The sequence below is a fragment of the Melozone crissalis genome, unplaced genomic scaffold, assembly GCF_028551555.1.
Source record: "Melozone crissalis strain CALT ecotype California unplaced genomic scaffold, PUWL_Pcris_2 ptg000537l_1, whole genome shotgun sequence".
NCBI lineage: Eukaryota > Metazoa > Chordata > Aves > Passeriformes > Passerellidae > Melozone > Melozone crissalis.
The window spans coordinates 2,575,121-2,593,319 of NW_026536235.1; the positions used below are offsets into that span (position 1 = coordinate 2,575,121).

The window sequence follows — 18,199 nt, forward strand, 5'->3', positions numbered from 1 at the left end:
CCCCTTCCCAAGGATGCCACAAAGCAAGGCACAGATGGGAGTTCTTCTTTCCCAGGCTTTGCAGGAGAAACAGAGCCAAAGCAGGAAACCACATCCAGGGTTTGCACCAAACAGGGATTTAAGGGTGGGACACCAGAGCTCATTGAAATTCAGAGGGGTTTTGTATCCAGCTTTTATAGGGCTTTTGGGCAGTGGGAAAGTCAAAGATGGACTTGGGCACCTGAGATCTGCCTTGGGTCCAGAGGTTTAGAGGGTCTCTGGTGCTGCCAGAGCAGATGAATTAATAACCTCAGCACTCTTGGCCCACTCCCAGGGGTCTCAAACCCAGGCCTATCCTCCCTAAACCAGACCTATCTTCCCTAAAGCCAGACCTACCATTTCTAAAAACAGATTTATCATCCCCGAACCCAGATCTATTATCCATAAACTAGACCTGACATCCCTAAAACCAGAACTATTATCCATAAACTAGACCTAGCATCCCTGAAACCAGAACTATTATCCATAAACTAGACCTGACATCCCTAAAACCAGACCTGTTATCCATAAACTAGACCTGATATCCTTAAAACCAGACCTATCCTCTGTAAAACACCCAAGCACCAGGCTCTTCCCTGCTGTGCCCATGTGGAGCTCCAGCCACACCAAGCTTGGGATGCATTTCCCAAGTCTTTCTTTAGCCAATTCAGACTCTTTATGGTTTTAAACACTCCTGAAAAGAAAAGAAAAGAAAAGAAAAGAAAAGAAAAGAAAAGAAAAGAAAAGAAAAGAAAAGAGGAAGAAAGTATCACTGCTCCTTTCTGAAAATTTGGGCTGGAAAGCAGCCAGGGGCTGATGCCGGCTCCGTGTGCCAAGTCTCTGTGCAGAGCTGTGCCTGGAGCAGTCCTTCCCAAGCCTGGCACCTCCAATTCCTTTCCTCACCTTTTAAGGATGAGGGAGGCAGCTGCTGGGGGCTGGCATTACCTGGGAGGGTTTGTTTTTGCTGTCAGGGCCTGAGTCTTCCTCACACAAACAAGCTCCTGAAGAAAAGAGGGAGCAGACAGAGGAGGGAATAAGAAGAAGAAAAAAAAACAACATAGAAAGAAGAAAAAAAAAAAGCCAACAGGTTGATCTGGATTTCCATCAAGGGTTCCACCCTCCTCCGTTTAATGAACATCGCAGAACAGGTGCTTGGAATTCATTAGCAGCCACAAGCGCAGCAGACGGAACCGCGCCGGCCCCGCCGCTCCTCTCTCGGAGGCAGCAGCAGCCGCAAACCTTCAGCACTTCCCCGCCTCTCCCTCCCCCGGAGCCAGCCCGGCCATGACCAACCCCAGCTCTGCCTTCTCCAGCGGCTCTCTGTGCTCCGGGGAGGCGGCGGCGAGGATGAGCCGGGGCCGGGCCGCCGGGAGCCCGAGCCCGGAGCGCCGCAGCCCCGACGGCGGCACCAGCGACGGGCCCGGCTCGCTGGGCAGCGACGGGCCCGGCTCGCTTGGCAGCGGCTCCCCGGGCAGCCTGCGCTGCTCGCCCTTCCCCGGCCTGGGCCGGCTGCCGCCCCCCGTGCGCCTGGACATCGACACCGAGTTCCAGGCCGTGCGGCAGCAGGAGAAGGAGGACATCAAAGTGCTCAACAACCAGTTCGTGACCCTCATCGAGAAGGTAGGGACTGGGGTGGGGAGGGGCTCGGGGACCACCCCGGCGAGGCTGGCACATCCGGCTAATTAGTTATTAGCCCAATTAGTTATTCCTTCCGAGCTCTCTGTCTGATGGGGGTTAGGGAGCATCCCTGGGGGAGGCGCGGCCGGGGCTGTGCTGTCACCCCGGACAGCTCCTGGGCACCCCCAGAGCAGCCCCGGCAGGGTCCTGGGGGCACCGTGGTCAGGAGACACCATGGGCAGGAGGCCTTGGCTCCCGGAGTGGCCAAACAGCCACGGGCAGTGACGCTGAGTATGGCGGCAGCTCCAATTCTAGCTGCTGAAGAGAGCTGGGAACTCATCCCTGCAAACTCATCCCCACCTCCACCTGGGCCGTGTGGGGAGCCGGGGGACCCCCCAGCCACTGCCTCAGAGCTTCTGAGGAGAGAGGCCAAGAAAGAGCTGCTTTCATCTCTGCGGAGCTGGGAGAAGCAGAAGTTTCTCCAAGGAAAACAACTCCCAGAGCAGGCAGGTTCCTGCAGAGCCCTGCTCCGTAAACAGATGTAATCTCTGGGATTGCTTCATGCAGCTCTCCCTGCCAGCCTCCAGCAGCCCGGGATTGATTCATTTCAGCACTGCGAGGACCTGAATTCACACAGAAGGCCATGGGAACATCTGCAGTGGATCTCTCCAAAAAGGACAGCTGTGGCCAGTCACACCTGGCACGGTCAGCAGGGCCCAGCCTGGCTCTGGTGGATGGGCACAGCCTCCTCCTGTGAGCCTGTCCAAGCCTGTGGCATTGGGAATTTGGAGAGCATTGGGAAGCACCCAGCCTGTAGAGGCTGGAATTTGGACTGTCCGGGTGGAGAGGTTTGGGTTTGCTGGGCCCTCAGAGCAGGGATGGGAGGAAGGGAAAGGCACAAAACCCCACGTGCCTGAGCCAGGCCTGTTCCCTGGCACCAGGGAGGGAAGAGCTGAGAGTTCCAGGTTTCCCAACAAACCCAACCCAGCGGCCTCCTGATCCTGATCCGTGTGGATCCTGGCATAGGGACACCCCCTGGGCCAGGGGCTCAGGGACACAAACACCCCTTGGGCCCAGGTCTCTGACTGCAGCTCCTGAGCTCCTTTGAAGACTTCAAGAGCTGCATCAGGGCTTCAAGAGCTGCATCAAGTGGCAGCTTCAGGCACCTGCCCCAGGCCCTCATTCCAGAGGAAGGGAATGGCACTTCCTTGTCAAAGAGAACCTGGCTTTGTAATCAGGGATTCAGATGTTCTCAATCCCCAGCAGGTGATTCTGAGGATAATTGACCACACAGCTACAGGAGTTTGGTGCTGGAGTTTTTCCAGCTGTTACAGATCTGCTGGTTTTTATTTTCCAGACAGATGGAAAAGAAGACAGGGAAAAGCCAAGCCCTGGAGCCCCTGTTTGAGCCCCAGAGGGGAGGGTCTGTGGGGACCAAACTTTGGCCACTTGTGTGTTCAGGCATGGAATTCCAGGGAATGAGGCCAAATCTGGGTGATCCCTCTGCAAAGCTCCTGCAAAGGCTCTGCAAGGGGGGATTTCCACTGAGGGAGACATTGCAGGAGTCACAGAATCATGGAATGGTTTGGGTCAGGAGGAACCTTTAGGATCATCCAGTTCCAAGCAGATGTTGGAAGCCAAGATGGAACGAGTTGAGCGCAGGGATGGTTTGCTAACAGGAATGTGAGAGATAAAAGGAACAGCTGAGGATTAGGAAGGAGGTCAGGAATTAATTAAAGGTCGAAGATGGACCTGGAGCAACAGCCAACACAACCCATTCTCATCCCAGGGGGGAAGGATGAAGTCTCCAAGAGTGAGACCTGGAACATCCCAACACTCCCGTCCCTTCTGCTGGAAGCTCCCAAGCACTGGAATGGTTCTGCTTTGCTTGGCTGCTCTCTCTGTTCAGACAGGAAGCATTTGGAGAAAGATGGTGCCACATCTGGGTCAGCAGCTGGAATTCTGCCTCTTCTTTGGACCCCAGGCCAAGGCTGGAGGTCTGATGGCTCCTGCTGCCAGTGCTCCCAGTATGGCATTGGCCCTGAGTCATCCCGGAATGCAACACAGGAAACTTGGAGGCAACTCTGGCATCTCCAGCCAAAACGTGACTGGGGCTGCTCCCAGAGGTAGCAATTAGCCAATTAATTGGAGTTGGCCAAGACCTTTGAAGATGAGAACTGTTAAACTTGGAGTGTTACTGGTGAGATTGGGAATATTGGGAAAGAGGAGCAGGTTCCTCAAAGGCGGGCGGTGGAAGGGCAGCGTTGTCCTCTCAGAGCCAGCACAGGGAGCTCACCTGGAGTCTGTAATTACCTGGGATGTTCTCCAGAGCTTTGTCTGAGCTGCTCTGCAATAAACCTGATTCATTTCCCTGAACCTCTCCATGCTGTAATCCCTGGCAGTTCAGAGGGTTCCCTCTCTTTGTGCTCTCTGGGGTAGGAAATCTGCCCTTCCCTGACCCTGGACATCCCTGCGTGACCTGGGGTGGATCTGCAGCCTTGGCTTCACCAAGCTGGACTCAACACCTGATCTGGTGATGCTGGAGGTTTTTCCAGTAGCCCATTGTGACACACAGAAGGGACAGAACTGACCATTCCTATGGTCAGTGGCTCCTGTATTTTGATGTCACTATGTTTATTCCAATGTCACTGTGTTTATTTTGAGGTCATCGTGTTCTATTGAGAAATAATTAGTGGGTAATGTGTAAAACACCTAGAAGTCCCCTAAAAGAGGAAGGTGTCCCTGCCTATGGCAAGGGATGGACCTGGGTGATCTTTAAATCCCTTCCAAACCCAAACCATTCCATGATTCCATAACCCTCCATCCTCAGGCCTAGTTTGAAGACATTTCTCATTCTTCCCTGGAAATCTGCTGGTTCTGAAGGTCTCCAACATCTCCTGCCCTGCCATGCTTTGATTGTGGCCCTCAGTGTCACTGACGCCTCTGAAACCTCTCCCGTAGGTCCAGAGCTTGGAGCAGCAGAACAAGATCCTGACAACCAGGTGGAACTTCCTGAAGGACCAGGACAATTCCCACTCTGACTCGGACATCAAGGCCATCTATGAGCAGTATGTGAGCAAAATGAACCAGGAGATGAAGGCGCTCAACTTCGAGCAGGAGAACCTGGAGTCAGAGCTGGCGAAGGTGCTGAGCACCATGGACGCCTTCCGGAGCAAGTAGGTGTCCCTGTCCCTCTGTCTGTCCATAGCCAGGGGGATTCAGCTGGGAGCAGCCCTGTGGGATTGAGTTAACTCAGCCAGCCTGAGATGCCCAGGAACATATTCCTGCTTTGGTGTGCACACAAGGATGGATTTGGGAATTTAGGGTCACAGCTGGTAATGAGAGGTGAAAGGAAAGCTGGAATAGGGAAATTCCAAGGAGAGCGGGGTCTGAGAGGAGCCTCTGCCAGAGAACAACTCGGGGAACGGCATTGCTGGAGTGACAGCCATGAAACCAGAGAATGTTTATTCTCCACAAAATTAGCACAAGCCAGAACTTTGTCCTCAAAGTGATTTCTGGACCAGCCTACTCTGTACAAAAACAATGCTCCTGGCTACATGGTGGGAATTTTGGGGTGTTCTGGGCAGGGCCAGGAGTTGGATTTGATGATCCCTGTGGTGTCTTCCAGCTCAGGATATTCATCCTCACATAATGGGTTAGGAGGGACCTTTAGAATCACCCAATGCCACCCTTGCCATGGGCAGGGACACCTTCCACTCAAAGCCCTGTCCAGCCTTGGGCACTTCCAGGGATCCAGGGGCAGCCACAGGGAAATCCATTCCAGGGCCTCCCCACCCTCACAGGGAGGGATTCCTTTGTAAAGAAGCAATATTCTATTCCATGACTGTGGGATCTCCTCCTTTCCCCCTTCTGCCAAACTCTGCTTTGACCAAAAGGTCAAAATTGTGCCCCAAATGGTCCTGACCAAGAACAGGGAGGCAGCCAAAGGTCGGGGAGCTGCAGCTGCCTCTTATCTCTGGGGAGCTCCTCTTATCTCTGGAGATGAGCAGATAAGACAGAGCAGCTGGGCCATGCCCGGTCACAGGGGAGCAGACAATGCCTCCCTCATTATGGGGCTCATTTGCATCCCACAGGAGAATCCCAAATGAGCTCCTTTCCCTCCCACTGGCACCCAGCACCTTCCTGGAGCTCTGGAGGCTCCCATGGGGATCTGGGCTGTGCAGGGACTGTCCAACCCAAAGTGGTGCCCAGGGACTGGGGGGGGGGCAGAAATCCCTGCTGGGATCCAAACCCACTCCTGAGGTGAGGCACAAACTCCCCAAGATGTTCAGTCCAAGGATTCTCCAGCTCCTTAAGCCCTGCTCCAGGTGGCTGCAATTTAGGGAAGGGCTGTCAGCTCCTTCTAACACAGACACAGCAGTGAAATGCCTTAATCAGCTCAGAGCAGGTCGGAATCATGGGATCACTCATCTTGGAAAAGCCCTTGGAGATCACCAGGTCCATCCATCAACCCCCTACCACTGCAGTCACTACCGACCCCATGTCCCCAGGTGTCACCTCCACAGGGTATTGGACACTTCACAAGGTGGGGACTCCCTGGGCAGCTGTGCCAGGCCTGCACAACCCTTTCCATGGAAATTTTTCCAAATATCCAACTTAAACCTCCTCTGATGGAATTTGAAGCTGCTTTTCCCTTGTTCCCTGGGAGTGGATCCTGAATCCCACCTGGCTGTCCCCTCCTGTCAGGAGTTGTGCAGAGCCACAAGGTCCCCCCTGAGCCTCCTTTGCTCCAGGCTCAGCCCTCCCAGGTCCCTCAGGAGCTCTCCAGACCCTTCCCTGGTGCTCCAGCCCTTCCCCAGCTCCATTCCCATCCCTGGACTCTCTCCAGACCCTCAGGGTCTTTCTTGTGAGGTACCCAAAGCCCAGGACTCCAGGAGCCTCAGCAGTGCCAAGGACAGGGAGTGTTGTGAGGAATTTGACAGGAGTTTGATTCTTCACCTTACACTGAAATCATCCTCCCAGGAGGTCTTCAAATGACGCCCTGAATTGCCTAAAAATCCTAAATTCCTCATGGGAGGTGCCTGCCTGCTGTTCATTTAGGGAATGCAAAGGTCAGGAGCTGCCATCCCTGCAGGGAGCACCTGGCCCTTCCCCGAGGAAGCAGAATCCCAGACTGGGATGGGATTTTTGGGATTTTGGGTGGGAAGGGACCCTGACACAGACAGGGACACTTCCACTCTCCCAGGGTGTCCCCAGCCCTAGGACACTTCAGGGATGGGGCAGCCCTAGTCTGTGCTCAGATCTGCGCTCAGGAATTGCGGCAGGAATTCCCAGCTCCTGACACTCCAGGGTTTTCCAACCCGATTTCTTAGGGATGAAGGTGCTGCCCAAGGGTTCTCCCCGTTGGATTTCTTGTGACTTTCCCAGTGACTTGGACAATGGGATAGGACACAATTGGGGTGCTTCATCCCTCAGAACTGATTCACAGGGAGAGAATTCCCAGGCCCCATCCAGCCCTGGCCCAGCCCAGGGGCATTTCTGGAGCAAATCTCTGCACAAACCAGGCAAATCCAGGAGGTTTCTTTTCCCCAGGGAATTCTGGGGGAGGAAAAACAAAGAACCAGTTGGATTTCCCACTGGAGTTGTGCCCTCAGCCAGGCTGTGGCATTCTGGATGGAACACCCCAAATCCTCCAGGATGGGAAATGTGCCTGGGGGAGTCCCCCCATGAGGCCCTGAATTCACCCTGAGTCAGGGACTGCTTTCCAAACCCACCTGGATGGGACCCCCTGGAAAACTCCCACCTTCTCCTCAAAGGAGTCTGCCATGGAGCAGCAATTCCAGAGGGATGGACAGAGAGAGGGATGGATGGATGGATTGTGACCGTGTTCACAGGAGTCTAAGGATGAGGGAAGAGATGAGGATTTGACTCCATGTTTCAGAAGGCTTGATTTATTATTTTATGATATATATTATATTAAAACTGTACTAAAAGAATAGAAGAAAGGATTTCATCAGAAGGCAAGCTAAGAATAGAAAAGCAAAGAATGATAACAAAGGCTCTGTCTCAGACAGAGAGTCCAAGCCAGCTGGGCTGTGATTGGCCATTAATTAGAAACAACCACATGAGACCAATCACAGATCCACCTGTTGCATTCCACAGCAGCAGATAATCAATGTTTACATATTGTTTCTAAGGCCTCTCAGCTTCTCAGGAGGAAAATCCTAAGGAAAGGATTTTTCATAAAAGATGTCTGTGATGGATGGATGGATGGATGGATGGATGGATGGATGGAGAGGGGACAGGCACATCCAGGAGGGAGTACAGCCTGCCTGAGAGCTGCTTCCCTGGATTCTGCTCCATGGAAGGAGCCCGGGGCCAGCAGACGCCGTCTCAAGTGTGCCAAGTGCAGCAAGGGCTGGGTTTGCCCTCCCGCAGTGCCCCGGGATCACCTCCCGCAGATGAAGGCTGGGATGTGCCTGTGGAATGCTCCAGCCCCAGCCTGGGGTGAGTCACGGGCCTGGAGCGTGGCAGGAGCGCGTTGGGCCGGCTGGGGCGGCTCTGGGGCAGCTCTGCTCTGCTGGGAGTGGGGTTCTGCCAGGGCCTGGGGTGGGGAGAGACTGGGACAGAGTGGGAGAGACTGGGACAGACTGGGGCACACTGGGAGGGACTTGGATAGACTGGGAGAGACTGGGGTGCGCTGGGACAGAGTGGGAGAGACTGGGAAACATTGGGAGAGACTGGTACAGAGTGGGATGCACTGGAAGAGACTGGGACACTCTGGGGCACACTGGGACAGAGTAGGAGAGACTGGGAAACATCAGGAGAGACTGGGGCACACTGGGATACATTGGGACAGCCTGGGACAGACCAGGGCACACTGGGATGCACTGGGACAGACTGGAGCACACTGGGGCAGAGTGGGAGAGACTGGGGCACACTGGGACAGATTGGGACACATTGGGATACACTGGGACAGCTTGGGGCATACTGGGATACACCGGGACACACTGGGACAGCCTGAGAGAGATTGGGAGAGACTGTGACAGAGTGGGGTATACTGGGCCTGAGCTGAGTGTGAGGAGGCGGAAGGGGGGCTGCAGACAGACACTGAGCTTGGCACAGAGGGGCTGCAGACAGGCACTGAGCTTGGCCTGGCACAGGGGGCTGCAGACAGACACTGAGCTTGGCCATTCCAGCATTCCAGGCTCACATCCCAGGTGAGGAGCACAGCCCAGACAGGTAAATCCCATCAGCCCCTGCTGCCCAGCCTTGGAAAGGCAGGGAAGGAGAGGGCGAGTTCAGCACCGAGGAGGACTCAGGAGGAGCCCCAGGAGTGCCCAAAGCCGTGACTGTCACACACCCCATCCCTCACTGTCCCCTTGTGAGGGAGCTGCTCTGGATAATCCCAGCTCAGCTCCTGAGCACGGCTTCCCCCCTTTCCCAGCATCTGCTCCCCATTCCCACACTCTGTACATGGCAGGGAAGGCTCCCAAAAACCTTCTGGGCTCCTGAGAACCCTTGACTGGATGCTTCAGACCCCAAACAGCAGCACAGGGCTGCATTCCTGATGTTCCTCTCCTCAGTCTCTTGGGAGACCCCATTTTCCCGTTTTATCTCGTTCCCAAAGCTCTCAGCTCCCCTTAGGCCCATTTGGTGACTGGCATTAGGTTCATTTGCTGGTGTCCCAGCAGCACTGAAAGTCTGAGCTCACAGCTGGAAATGGGGGGCACTTTGGGGCCTCTTCCACCAAGAGGGACCCCGAGGGGCTGCAGTGTGACCAGAGCTGGGGATGGATGGAGCTGGGGAAGGGCTGAAGAGCTCCTGAGGGCCCTGGGGGGCTCAGCCTGGAGCAAAGAAGGCTCGGGGGGACCTGGTGGCTCTGCACACCTTCTGACAGGAGGGGACAGCCAGGGGGCTCGGGCTGTGTTCCCAGGGAACAGCAGGACAAGGGAAGTGGCCTCAGGCTGTGCCAGGGGAGGTTTAGTTGGATATTGGGGGAAATTCCTCACTGGAAAGGTGTCCAGGCACTGGCACAGCCGCTCAGGGCAGGGGTGCAGCCACCAGAGCTGTGTGGCACTTGGGGACATGGTCAGGGCTGGCCCTGGTGGTGCCGGGGGATCAGTTGGACTCGATGCTCTCCAAGGGCTTTTCCAATCTTAGTGATTCCATGGAATGTCATGTGCCCCTTAGGCTGAGGAGCCTGAGGGAAGAGCAGGGGAGCCTGGAGCTCCCTGAGAGCTCAGCCTGCTCTGATCCATCACTCCCAGCGCTCCCACCCCTGTCCAGCTGCTGGGGGAGACACCCACCCCTCCCATGGCTCTGCTCTGACCCAGCTCTGCTGGGCCCAAAATGGACCCTGTGCCTTTCCTGGGGTTTGGGAACACCACACCCCTGTCCCAGGAGCCAGCAAGGGTTGGAGCATTCCCCGATTCCCACTCATATCCATTTGCCCCTGGACTGAGGCTTTGCTCCTGGCCCTGCCCTGTCCCACCTGGACTCAAACACAGGGACACCCAGGACTCCCCCCCATTCCTGGTTTGATTTCCTTCCACTCCATGGGCAGTTTTCCATTAATTCCTTTGCCTGTGTGCCTTCACAAATCACCTGGGCTGAGTTATGACACCAGTCCAGAATTCTCAGAATTGCCACAAGCCAAAGTTTTCTCCCTTGGGAAGACTCCGACACAGGAAGTCCTCAATTTCACCCCAAACATTTTCTGTTCTGCTCATGGAAAAGGTTTGGGCTGAAATTGAGGAGTTTGGGCTGAGCCCCATCCCCACCCCTGTCCCTCATCCCTTTGTGAAGAACCTGAGGCTGCCCAGCCCCCAGGTGAAATCCCAGTTAAAGCTCCCTCCTCTCTGCTCTGGGATTCTTCATCCCCAAAGTGCTCCTGGTGTTCCAGGGCAGCTGGAATGGGGCAGCTTCTTCTCACTCAATGCCTCAAGGAGGGGGGACAAGCAGGAAAAGCAGAAAGTTGGGATACTTTGGGGGTCTGAAGACAACTCTCAGTTTCCCTGTGGTTGATGCCATGCTGTGGGTGCTCTGCAGGTACGAGGATGAAATTCGCCTCTGCAGCGGGATGGAATTCACCTTCATGGAGCTCAAAAAGGTCAGCAGGAGGGGAAGGGCAATTTCCCACTGGATTGGCTCTGCCCAGCCCTGCACAGCCAGGGGAGGGCCTGGAGGTGATCCAGGCTCAGCTGGTTTGGGATAACAAGGTCTGGAGGAGGACAGGGAGGGGATGAGTCCCAATTCCACAGGAGGGTGAGTCTGGAGGGGCTCCTGAAAATCCCCTGGCACACCTGGGGATCAGAGCATCCCCATCCCTGCACCCTGGGATTTCCTGGTCACTGTCCCCGTCCCCTATCCTGGGATTTCCGAGTCACTGTCCTCATCCCTGCTCCTGGGATTTCCAGGTCAGAGCATCCCCATCCCCTATCCTGGGGTTTCCGGGTCACTGTGCCCCTCCCTGCATCCTGGGGTTTCCCTGGCCTGAGGGTTCCAAGCCCTTCCCCGGCTGCCCCCTCCTCCCCATGTTCCCTCCGGGTGCATTAGGGTTGGGAAAGGCTGGAACTGATAAAGGATTTAAAGGATTTCCTTTGTTCCCTGCGGAGGGGCCACGCCCTGGGCAAACACCGGGCAAAGCTCCCACTCCAGCAGGAGCCAGTGGGAATCAGCTGGAATTGGGATTTTATATCAAAACCCCCAATTTGGGGGCAGGATAAGGGTGTTGGAGAGAGGGAATGTTCCCACAAATATCCATCCTGGCTAATTCTGTGTTTTCCTTTGCAAACTCACCAGAAAGGGCATTCCCAGACACTTCCATGGGTGGCTCCCAAGTTTGCAATAAGTGGAGCCTTTTGTGGGGAACAAAAGTTGGGAGGCGATGGCCCAGCCCTGCCTGGCCCTTCCACCAAGTCCCACAAAACAAAGGCAAGAGGTTCTCAAAGGAGCCTCCCCAGCTGGAGAGCAGCTCCAGACATCCCTGTTAATAAATCTGGGCATGGGTTGGGAGGGAAGGAGCTCATCCCATGGGCAGAGACTCCTTCCCTGTCCACAGTGCTCCAAGCCCTGTCCAGCATGTCTGAACTCCCTGGGATGGGGAGCAGTGGGAATGACTGGCTGTAAATCCAGGTGTGGACTGATGAATCCCTTTCCATCCCTGGTGAATCCCTTTCCATCCCTGCAGGATTTGGATGTGAGCACCTTGCACCGCACGGAGCTGGAGGTGAAGCTCAAAGGGCTCCAGGAGCTGCTGGAGCTGAAGAAAACCATCTATGAGCAGGTGGGAGCACACACAATATGGGAAATGGCATTTTGGGGACAGAGCCTGGATTTCCACCCGCATGGGGGCTGGCCAGGGTGTCACAGCCATCCCAGTGCTCAGGCAGGACATGAGGAGTTGACCCCTCCCCTAAAAACAACATTGGAATGGGACCAGAACATTGCTTCTGCCCCAGAGCCTCTGCAGGGGCCTGGAATTCCAACCTCATCCCAAAGTGGCTGTTTAGGATGAGGCTGGAATTCCAATGGGGTTTGCCCCAGATGAGGATGAGGTTGGAATGGATGGGGTTTGTCCCAGAGCTCGGCCCAGGTGAGCCAAATGTTCAGACTCCAGGAAGAACCCAAGCCCCAGGGCACCTGGAGAACCTGGGTGCTCTGAAACACATTCCAGCCTCCTCCTATCCCAGGAAAACCAGGGGTCCCCAGCCAGGAATGACTGCAGCCAGGGGGAAGGGCCTCCTTCAGAACACTGACTCAGGCCTGGAAAATGTCATCCAGCAGGATCAACAGTGTGGGAACACTCAGGATTTATCTAAATTCCAGCAATCCAAACAATTACGGTGCCTGGTGGAGGAGTATGAACATTCCATGTGGGAAACTGAGGCACGGAGAGGCTGGTGCTGCCTCCCAGCAAAACTGCCCAGGGAGCCTGATCTGCTCTAAAATGAGATTATTCCTCATGCAAGGCAATTTTAGCCCAGTTTTTTTGGAAATCAGGCCCTGCTCCAGGGTCTCCACCGGATTTCCCATGGGTCCCATAAAAAGCTGCATTTTTTAACCCCTAATTAATGTAAAAATCTCATCCCCAACCTATCCTGTCTCACCTTCTCTGTGGATTCGATGACATCAGGTACAGGCACATTCCCAGGGGGAGAGAAAATGAAGTAAACTTTCCTTGTTGGGATGGATCAAGAGAAAGTAATTTATTAATTCTCATTAATAAATGACTAGTTTGGGGGTTTTATTCACCAAATGATCTGATATTCCAAATAAACACAAATTTTCTCACCTGCTCCAAGATTAACAAAGAAACTCAGGGATTAAACAGCAGTGGGATAAAATCTCCCAATCATCCTGGTTTTTGGGGTGCGTCTGTGTTATCCCTCAGCCACAGAGCCCTTTGTGAGCCCAGCCAGGGAAGGGAAGGGATCAAGGAACACAATTCCTGCTCCAAAGGGACCTGAGCACAAAGGGAAGAACAAAGGAGAGGGAGAGGGGAAGGAATTCCTGGTGCAAAGCAGGAGCTGGGCCTGAGATAAGGGAGCAACAAGCCTGGGTCCAAAGCTGGGTCCAGGGGCCCTTCCAGGCTCAGGGAGGGGAATTTGCAGCTGTATTTTCCCCAGAGCAGATATCCTGGTGGGCTGTAATCCCAGGGGTGCTCCTGCCTCCCTCCACACTGCCATTCCCAGGACAGAGGAGTGGAGCAGCCTGGCTGTGCACAGGGAAGGCTCCTGGTTCCCTGAGGAGCCCTAAATCAGGCTCTGGCATCACAAGGAGCAGCCCCAGCCCTGCTGGATCCCACAGCAGAGCTTGGAGAGGGCATTTTCCAGCCTCCCCAGGCTGTGGCACTCCACACTGCCTTTGTTTTCCCAAAACTCTCCCATTTGGCCTGGATATCAGTGGGTATTGATCCATGATCGTCAGCTCCAGCCCTGCTCCTGGGGAACGACCAACTGGACAAGAGGAAATGCCAGGGGAAGTTTAGGTTGGATATTGGGGAAAATTCCTTCCTGGAAAGGGCTGTCCAGCCCTGGCATAGCTGGGGTGAAGTGCCCATCCCTGGAAGTGCCCAAGGAATGTGTGGATGTGGCACTTGGGGACACGGTCCGGGGTGGCCTTGGCACTGCTGAGGAACAGGTGGAATCCAGTGATCCTACAGGTCTTTTCCAGCCTTAAGGATCCCAGGATCCTCCCTGCTCCTGGACTAGTCCAAAGGCACTGTTTTGTCAGATTTTACCAGTTTGTATCCAAAGATCCCAAACCCCAACTTAAGCTGAGTATGGATTTTGTGGAGCAAATAATACCAGGTTCCCAACTCCAGAGAGTGAAAACTTGGGAATTGTCCCCCTCTCCACATGGAAGCTGTTCTGCCAAGCACAACCCACCTGGAGCTCTCTCTGACTGCTGGGAATCTTGGATATGACCAGATCCTGGGAAGAAGTTCTTCCCTGTGAGGGTGGGGAGGCCTTGGAATGGATTCCCCAGGGAAGCTGTGGCTGCTCCATCCCTGGCAGTGTCCCAGGCCAGGCTGGACGGGGCTGGAGCAGCCTGGGACAGTGGGAGGTGTCCCTGCCATGGCAGGGCTGGGATGGGCTTTGCTGTTCTTCCCACCCAAACTATTCCATGAATCTCCAGCTCCGTGTTCTCTCCCCTGTTGCCCTGTGGCTCTGCAGGAGCTGGAGGAGTTGCTGACGGAAATCAAGGACATCTCCGTGGTGCTGGGGATCGACAGCTGCTCCCGGCCGGACCTGGGCAGGATCGTGGAGGACGTCAGGGCCCAGTACGAGGCTCTGGCCCTGCGCAGCTGGGAGGAGGCCGAGGCACTCACCCGGAGGAAGGTACCAGATCCCTGCTCTGTGCCGGGAGAGGACAGGAGGGATTGGCCTGGAGACAGCTGGGATGGCAGGGATGGGCTGGGAATGGAGGGAGGGACAAGGCACTATCTGTGATCACTGTCCAGACAGTAAATCCGGAGTTTTGTTACTCTGGGCTTTCCACACTGGAGGAACCCAGCACATCTCCCAGTGGAGATGGAAATGTCCTTCCAGCTCTCCAAGGAGCAGGAATGTGACTGGTCCCAGAGCCAGGTGAGCCTGGCACAGCCAGAGAGGATGGGAACAAGCCCCAGACCTTTCCCCAGTAATCCAGTGATGCCAGGGCACCAGATCCAGACCACAGCCAGAGAGGACAGGAATGAGCCTCAGATCTTAGCCCAGGTAATCCAGGTGATGCCAGGGCCACAGCCAGAGAGGATGGGAACGAGCCCCAGAGCGTTGCCCAGGTAACTCAGGTGATGCCAGGACACCTGTCCCTCTCTCCACAGCTCACTGACAGCAGCTCCCAGCCCGGCTCCTTCGGGGGGCACCTCCTGGACAGCCGGAGGGAAATCGCGGATCTGAACATCCGCATCCAGAAACTGCGCTCCTGCATCGTGTCCCAGAAGAGCCAGGTGAGTGCTGCGGGGGATAAAAGGACAGGTGTGACCTGGGATAATGGGACAGGTGAGTCCTGGGGGGGATAATGGGACATGTGTGGGGTGGGATAATGGGACAGGTGTGGGATGGAAATAATGGGACAGGTGTGACCTGGGTGGGATAACAGGACAGGTGTGACCTGGGATAACAGGACAGGTGTATGCTGGGGTAGAAATAATGGGACAGGTGTGTGCTGGGTGGGATAATGGAACAGGTGTGGGGTGGGATAACAGGACAGGTGTGTGCTGGGATAATGGGACAGGTGTGACCTGGGGGGGATAATGGGCCAGGTGTGTGCTGGGGGAAACAACCAGACAGGTGTGTGCTGGGGGGGATAACGGCACAGGTGTGTGCTGGGGGGGATAAGGGGACATGTGTGTCCTGGGTGGGATAACAGGACAAGTGTGTGCTGGGGGGATAACGGGACAGGTGTGTCATGGGATAATGGCACAGGTGTGTGCTGGGGTGGGAATAATGGGACAGGTGTGACCTGGAGGGGGAATAAGGGGACAGGTTTGTGCTGGGATAATGGGACAGGTGTCTTCTGGGATGGGATAACGGGACAGGTGAGTCCAGGGGGGGATAAAGGGACAGGTGTGTGTTGGGATGGGATAACAGGACAGGTGTGTGCTGGGGTGGGAATAACGGGACAGGTGTGACCTGGGTGGGATAACGGGACAGGGGTGTCCTAAGGTGGGATAAAGGGACAGGTGTCTGCTGGGTGGATAAAGGGACAGGTGTGTCCTAGGGTGGGATAACAGGAGAGGGGTGTGCTGGGATAACGGGACAGGTGTGTGCCGGGTGGGATAACAGGACATGGTGGAATTCCCTGTCCCAAGCCCCCTCACTCCCTCTCCCCCTCCCCAGTGCCTGTACCTGGAGGAGCACATCCGCGAGGCTGGCGAGCAGGGGGAGGGGACCCTGAGGGACGCCAAGGCCAAGGTGGCCGGGCTGGAGGAGGCCCTGCAGCGCAGCAGGGAGCACATGGCTCACCTGGTCCGCGAGTACCAGGAGCTCATGAACATCAAACTGGCCCTGGACGTGGAGATCCTCACCTACAGGAAGCTTGTGGAAGGGGAGGAGAACAGGTGAGCCACGATTCCTCTGCCTCAGGTGGGGAGGGGATGCACCAGGACACCTGGGGGGATGGAGACATCATGAAATCATGGAATGCTTTGGAAGCCAGTCCCACCCCTGCCATGGGCAGGGACACCTCCCATGGGCAGGGACTCGTCCCAAAGCCCAGCTTGCCCAAATCCCAAGTTCTGAGGCGGGTGCTGAAGGTTTGGTCAAAGAAGGGGCAAATCATGGTGGCTCCCAGCAGTTCAATCTCATTTCTTGCTCCCGAGTCTTCCTCAGACTCCCCAGGCTGAGGGTCCAGACCCTCTCCAGGAGTTTTCCCAGGGGCTGCTGAAGCCCATCCTGGTCCTACCACCATCCCAAGTCCCCCAGGCCAAACCCCAGCCCTTCCCACCCCTCTGGGAGAGCTCCAGCCCTGTCCTCACTCTGTGTCCTTCCCTTCCCAGCATGGAGCAGCCCATCCCCACCATCATCAGCGCCGTCCACTCCCGGCCCAGGCCTCGTAAGTGCTCTGATCCCCCTGCTCCAGGGAACGGGCGAATGCATGGGAGGGTTTTAACCTCTCCCCTTGTGTCAGTTTCTGCCAGCACCCTGCGGAACTCGCGGCTCTTTGCGCGGGGCTCGGGGGAGCCCAGCGGGGGCGGCCCCGGGAGGGACCCGGACGCTGCGGGGGCTGCGGACACCGGGACCCGGCCCAAGCTCGGCGCCGGGGCCCCCGGGGAGTGCTCCTAGGAGATGGATGGACGCGGAGCCCAAGCACCTGGGAAGCTCCTCCTCCTCAACTCCAGCCCCCTGCAAGGGATGAAGGATGGGGGTCCTGTCCAGGCCGTCCCTTGGCTTTCCACCATCCCAGTTCACAGCTCCATTCCCAGTTACAGCAGGAACCACCCCAGCACTTTAGGGACTCTCCCATTCCCTTCTCCTTCCTCTCCAGGGCCCCCTTCCCTGGGGATTTGCAGTCACCCCTTGGAATGTGCCCAGCAGGAGGGAAGTGTCCCTACCCCAGCTTTAGCAGCTGCCATTGGTCCCTTTACTGCTGTTGCCAAACCCTTTCCTTGCTCTGACAGGGATTCTAAGGAAAGCACCATCCAAATTCCACACTGAGGCAGAGGGAGGAAAACAACCCCAGGGATGGATTTGTCACCAGGATTGACAGATCTGGTGACACCCTGGGGCACCCTTGGCCACCTCAGGGCATTCCCTGGCTTCAGAGAGCCCCTCATTCCTTCAGCAAAGCTAAAATGCCTCAAAACTCTTGATTCCCATAATCCCTCCCTCTCTCCAGGCTCCACACAGCAGTTCCAGCTCCTAAAGTTGGGGTATTTAAGTTGGTTCCTATTAAACTGCACTGGGAACAGGCTGGTTGGGGTTGGGAGGGACCTCAAAGCTCATCCCATCCCACCCCTGCCATGGGCAGTGACACTTTCCACTGTCCCAGGTTGCTCCAAGCTCCATCCAGCCTGGCCTTGGGCACTGCCAGGGATCCAGGGACAGCCACAGCTGCTCTGGAAAATCCATTCCAGGGCCTCACTATCCTCCTAGGGAAGAATTTCCTTCCTAAAATCGAATCCAAATCCTCCCTCTTTCAGCCCGGAGCTGGAAAACTCCCTTGCCTTCATATTTATTGACCTCAGCTTGTACCTGACCCCGCTGCCCCCATGGGCCAATCCCAATCCCGATGCTCCAGAGCTCCCAGAGCCAGCCCTGGAAGGGCCAGGTGGCCACAGGTGGGGGATGCTGTGGCCTCTTCCCAACCTCACCCACAATCCTGCAGTATTTTCCTTCCTGGCCCCAGCCACTGCCACTAAGCCCCCCCGAATTCCCAGATTCTGGGTCCCCATTCCCACGTTCCCGTAGGATAGGAAGCACAGCTCTGGCTCACGGGGTTTGGCTGTCACAATAAAGTTCTGCCACTCAGAATCTGTCCTGTCCTTGGTTTTCTCTCAGCCTCTGGAGCAGCAGCTCCCTCCCAGCAGGACTCACCTGGCTGGGTCCTGGCAGCCAGGTGAGGCTGGAATCACCTCCTGAGGATTGGAATGCTG

General features: G+C 55.9%; 1 protein-coding gene across 1 annotated transcript; it reads left to right on the plus strand.

Annotated features, from left to right (window-relative positions):
• The first annotated feature begins 1,302 nt into the window (after window positions 1-1,302).
• Window positions 1,303-16,889, plus strand: KRT80 (keratin 80). The gene is made up of 9 exons (XM_054295196.1): window positions 1,303-1,638; window positions 4,597-4,811; window positions 10,648-10,708; window positions 11,789-11,884; window positions 14,277-14,441; window positions 14,927-15,052; window positions 15,945-16,165; window positions 16,604-16,659; window positions 16,735-16,889. Exons 1-9 carry the CDS (start codon window positions 1,303-1,305, stop codon window positions 16,887-16,889), a joined length of 1,431 nt encoding a protein of 476 aa, XP_054151171.1.
• The last annotated feature ends 1,310 nt before the right edge of the window (window positions 16,890-18,199 follow it).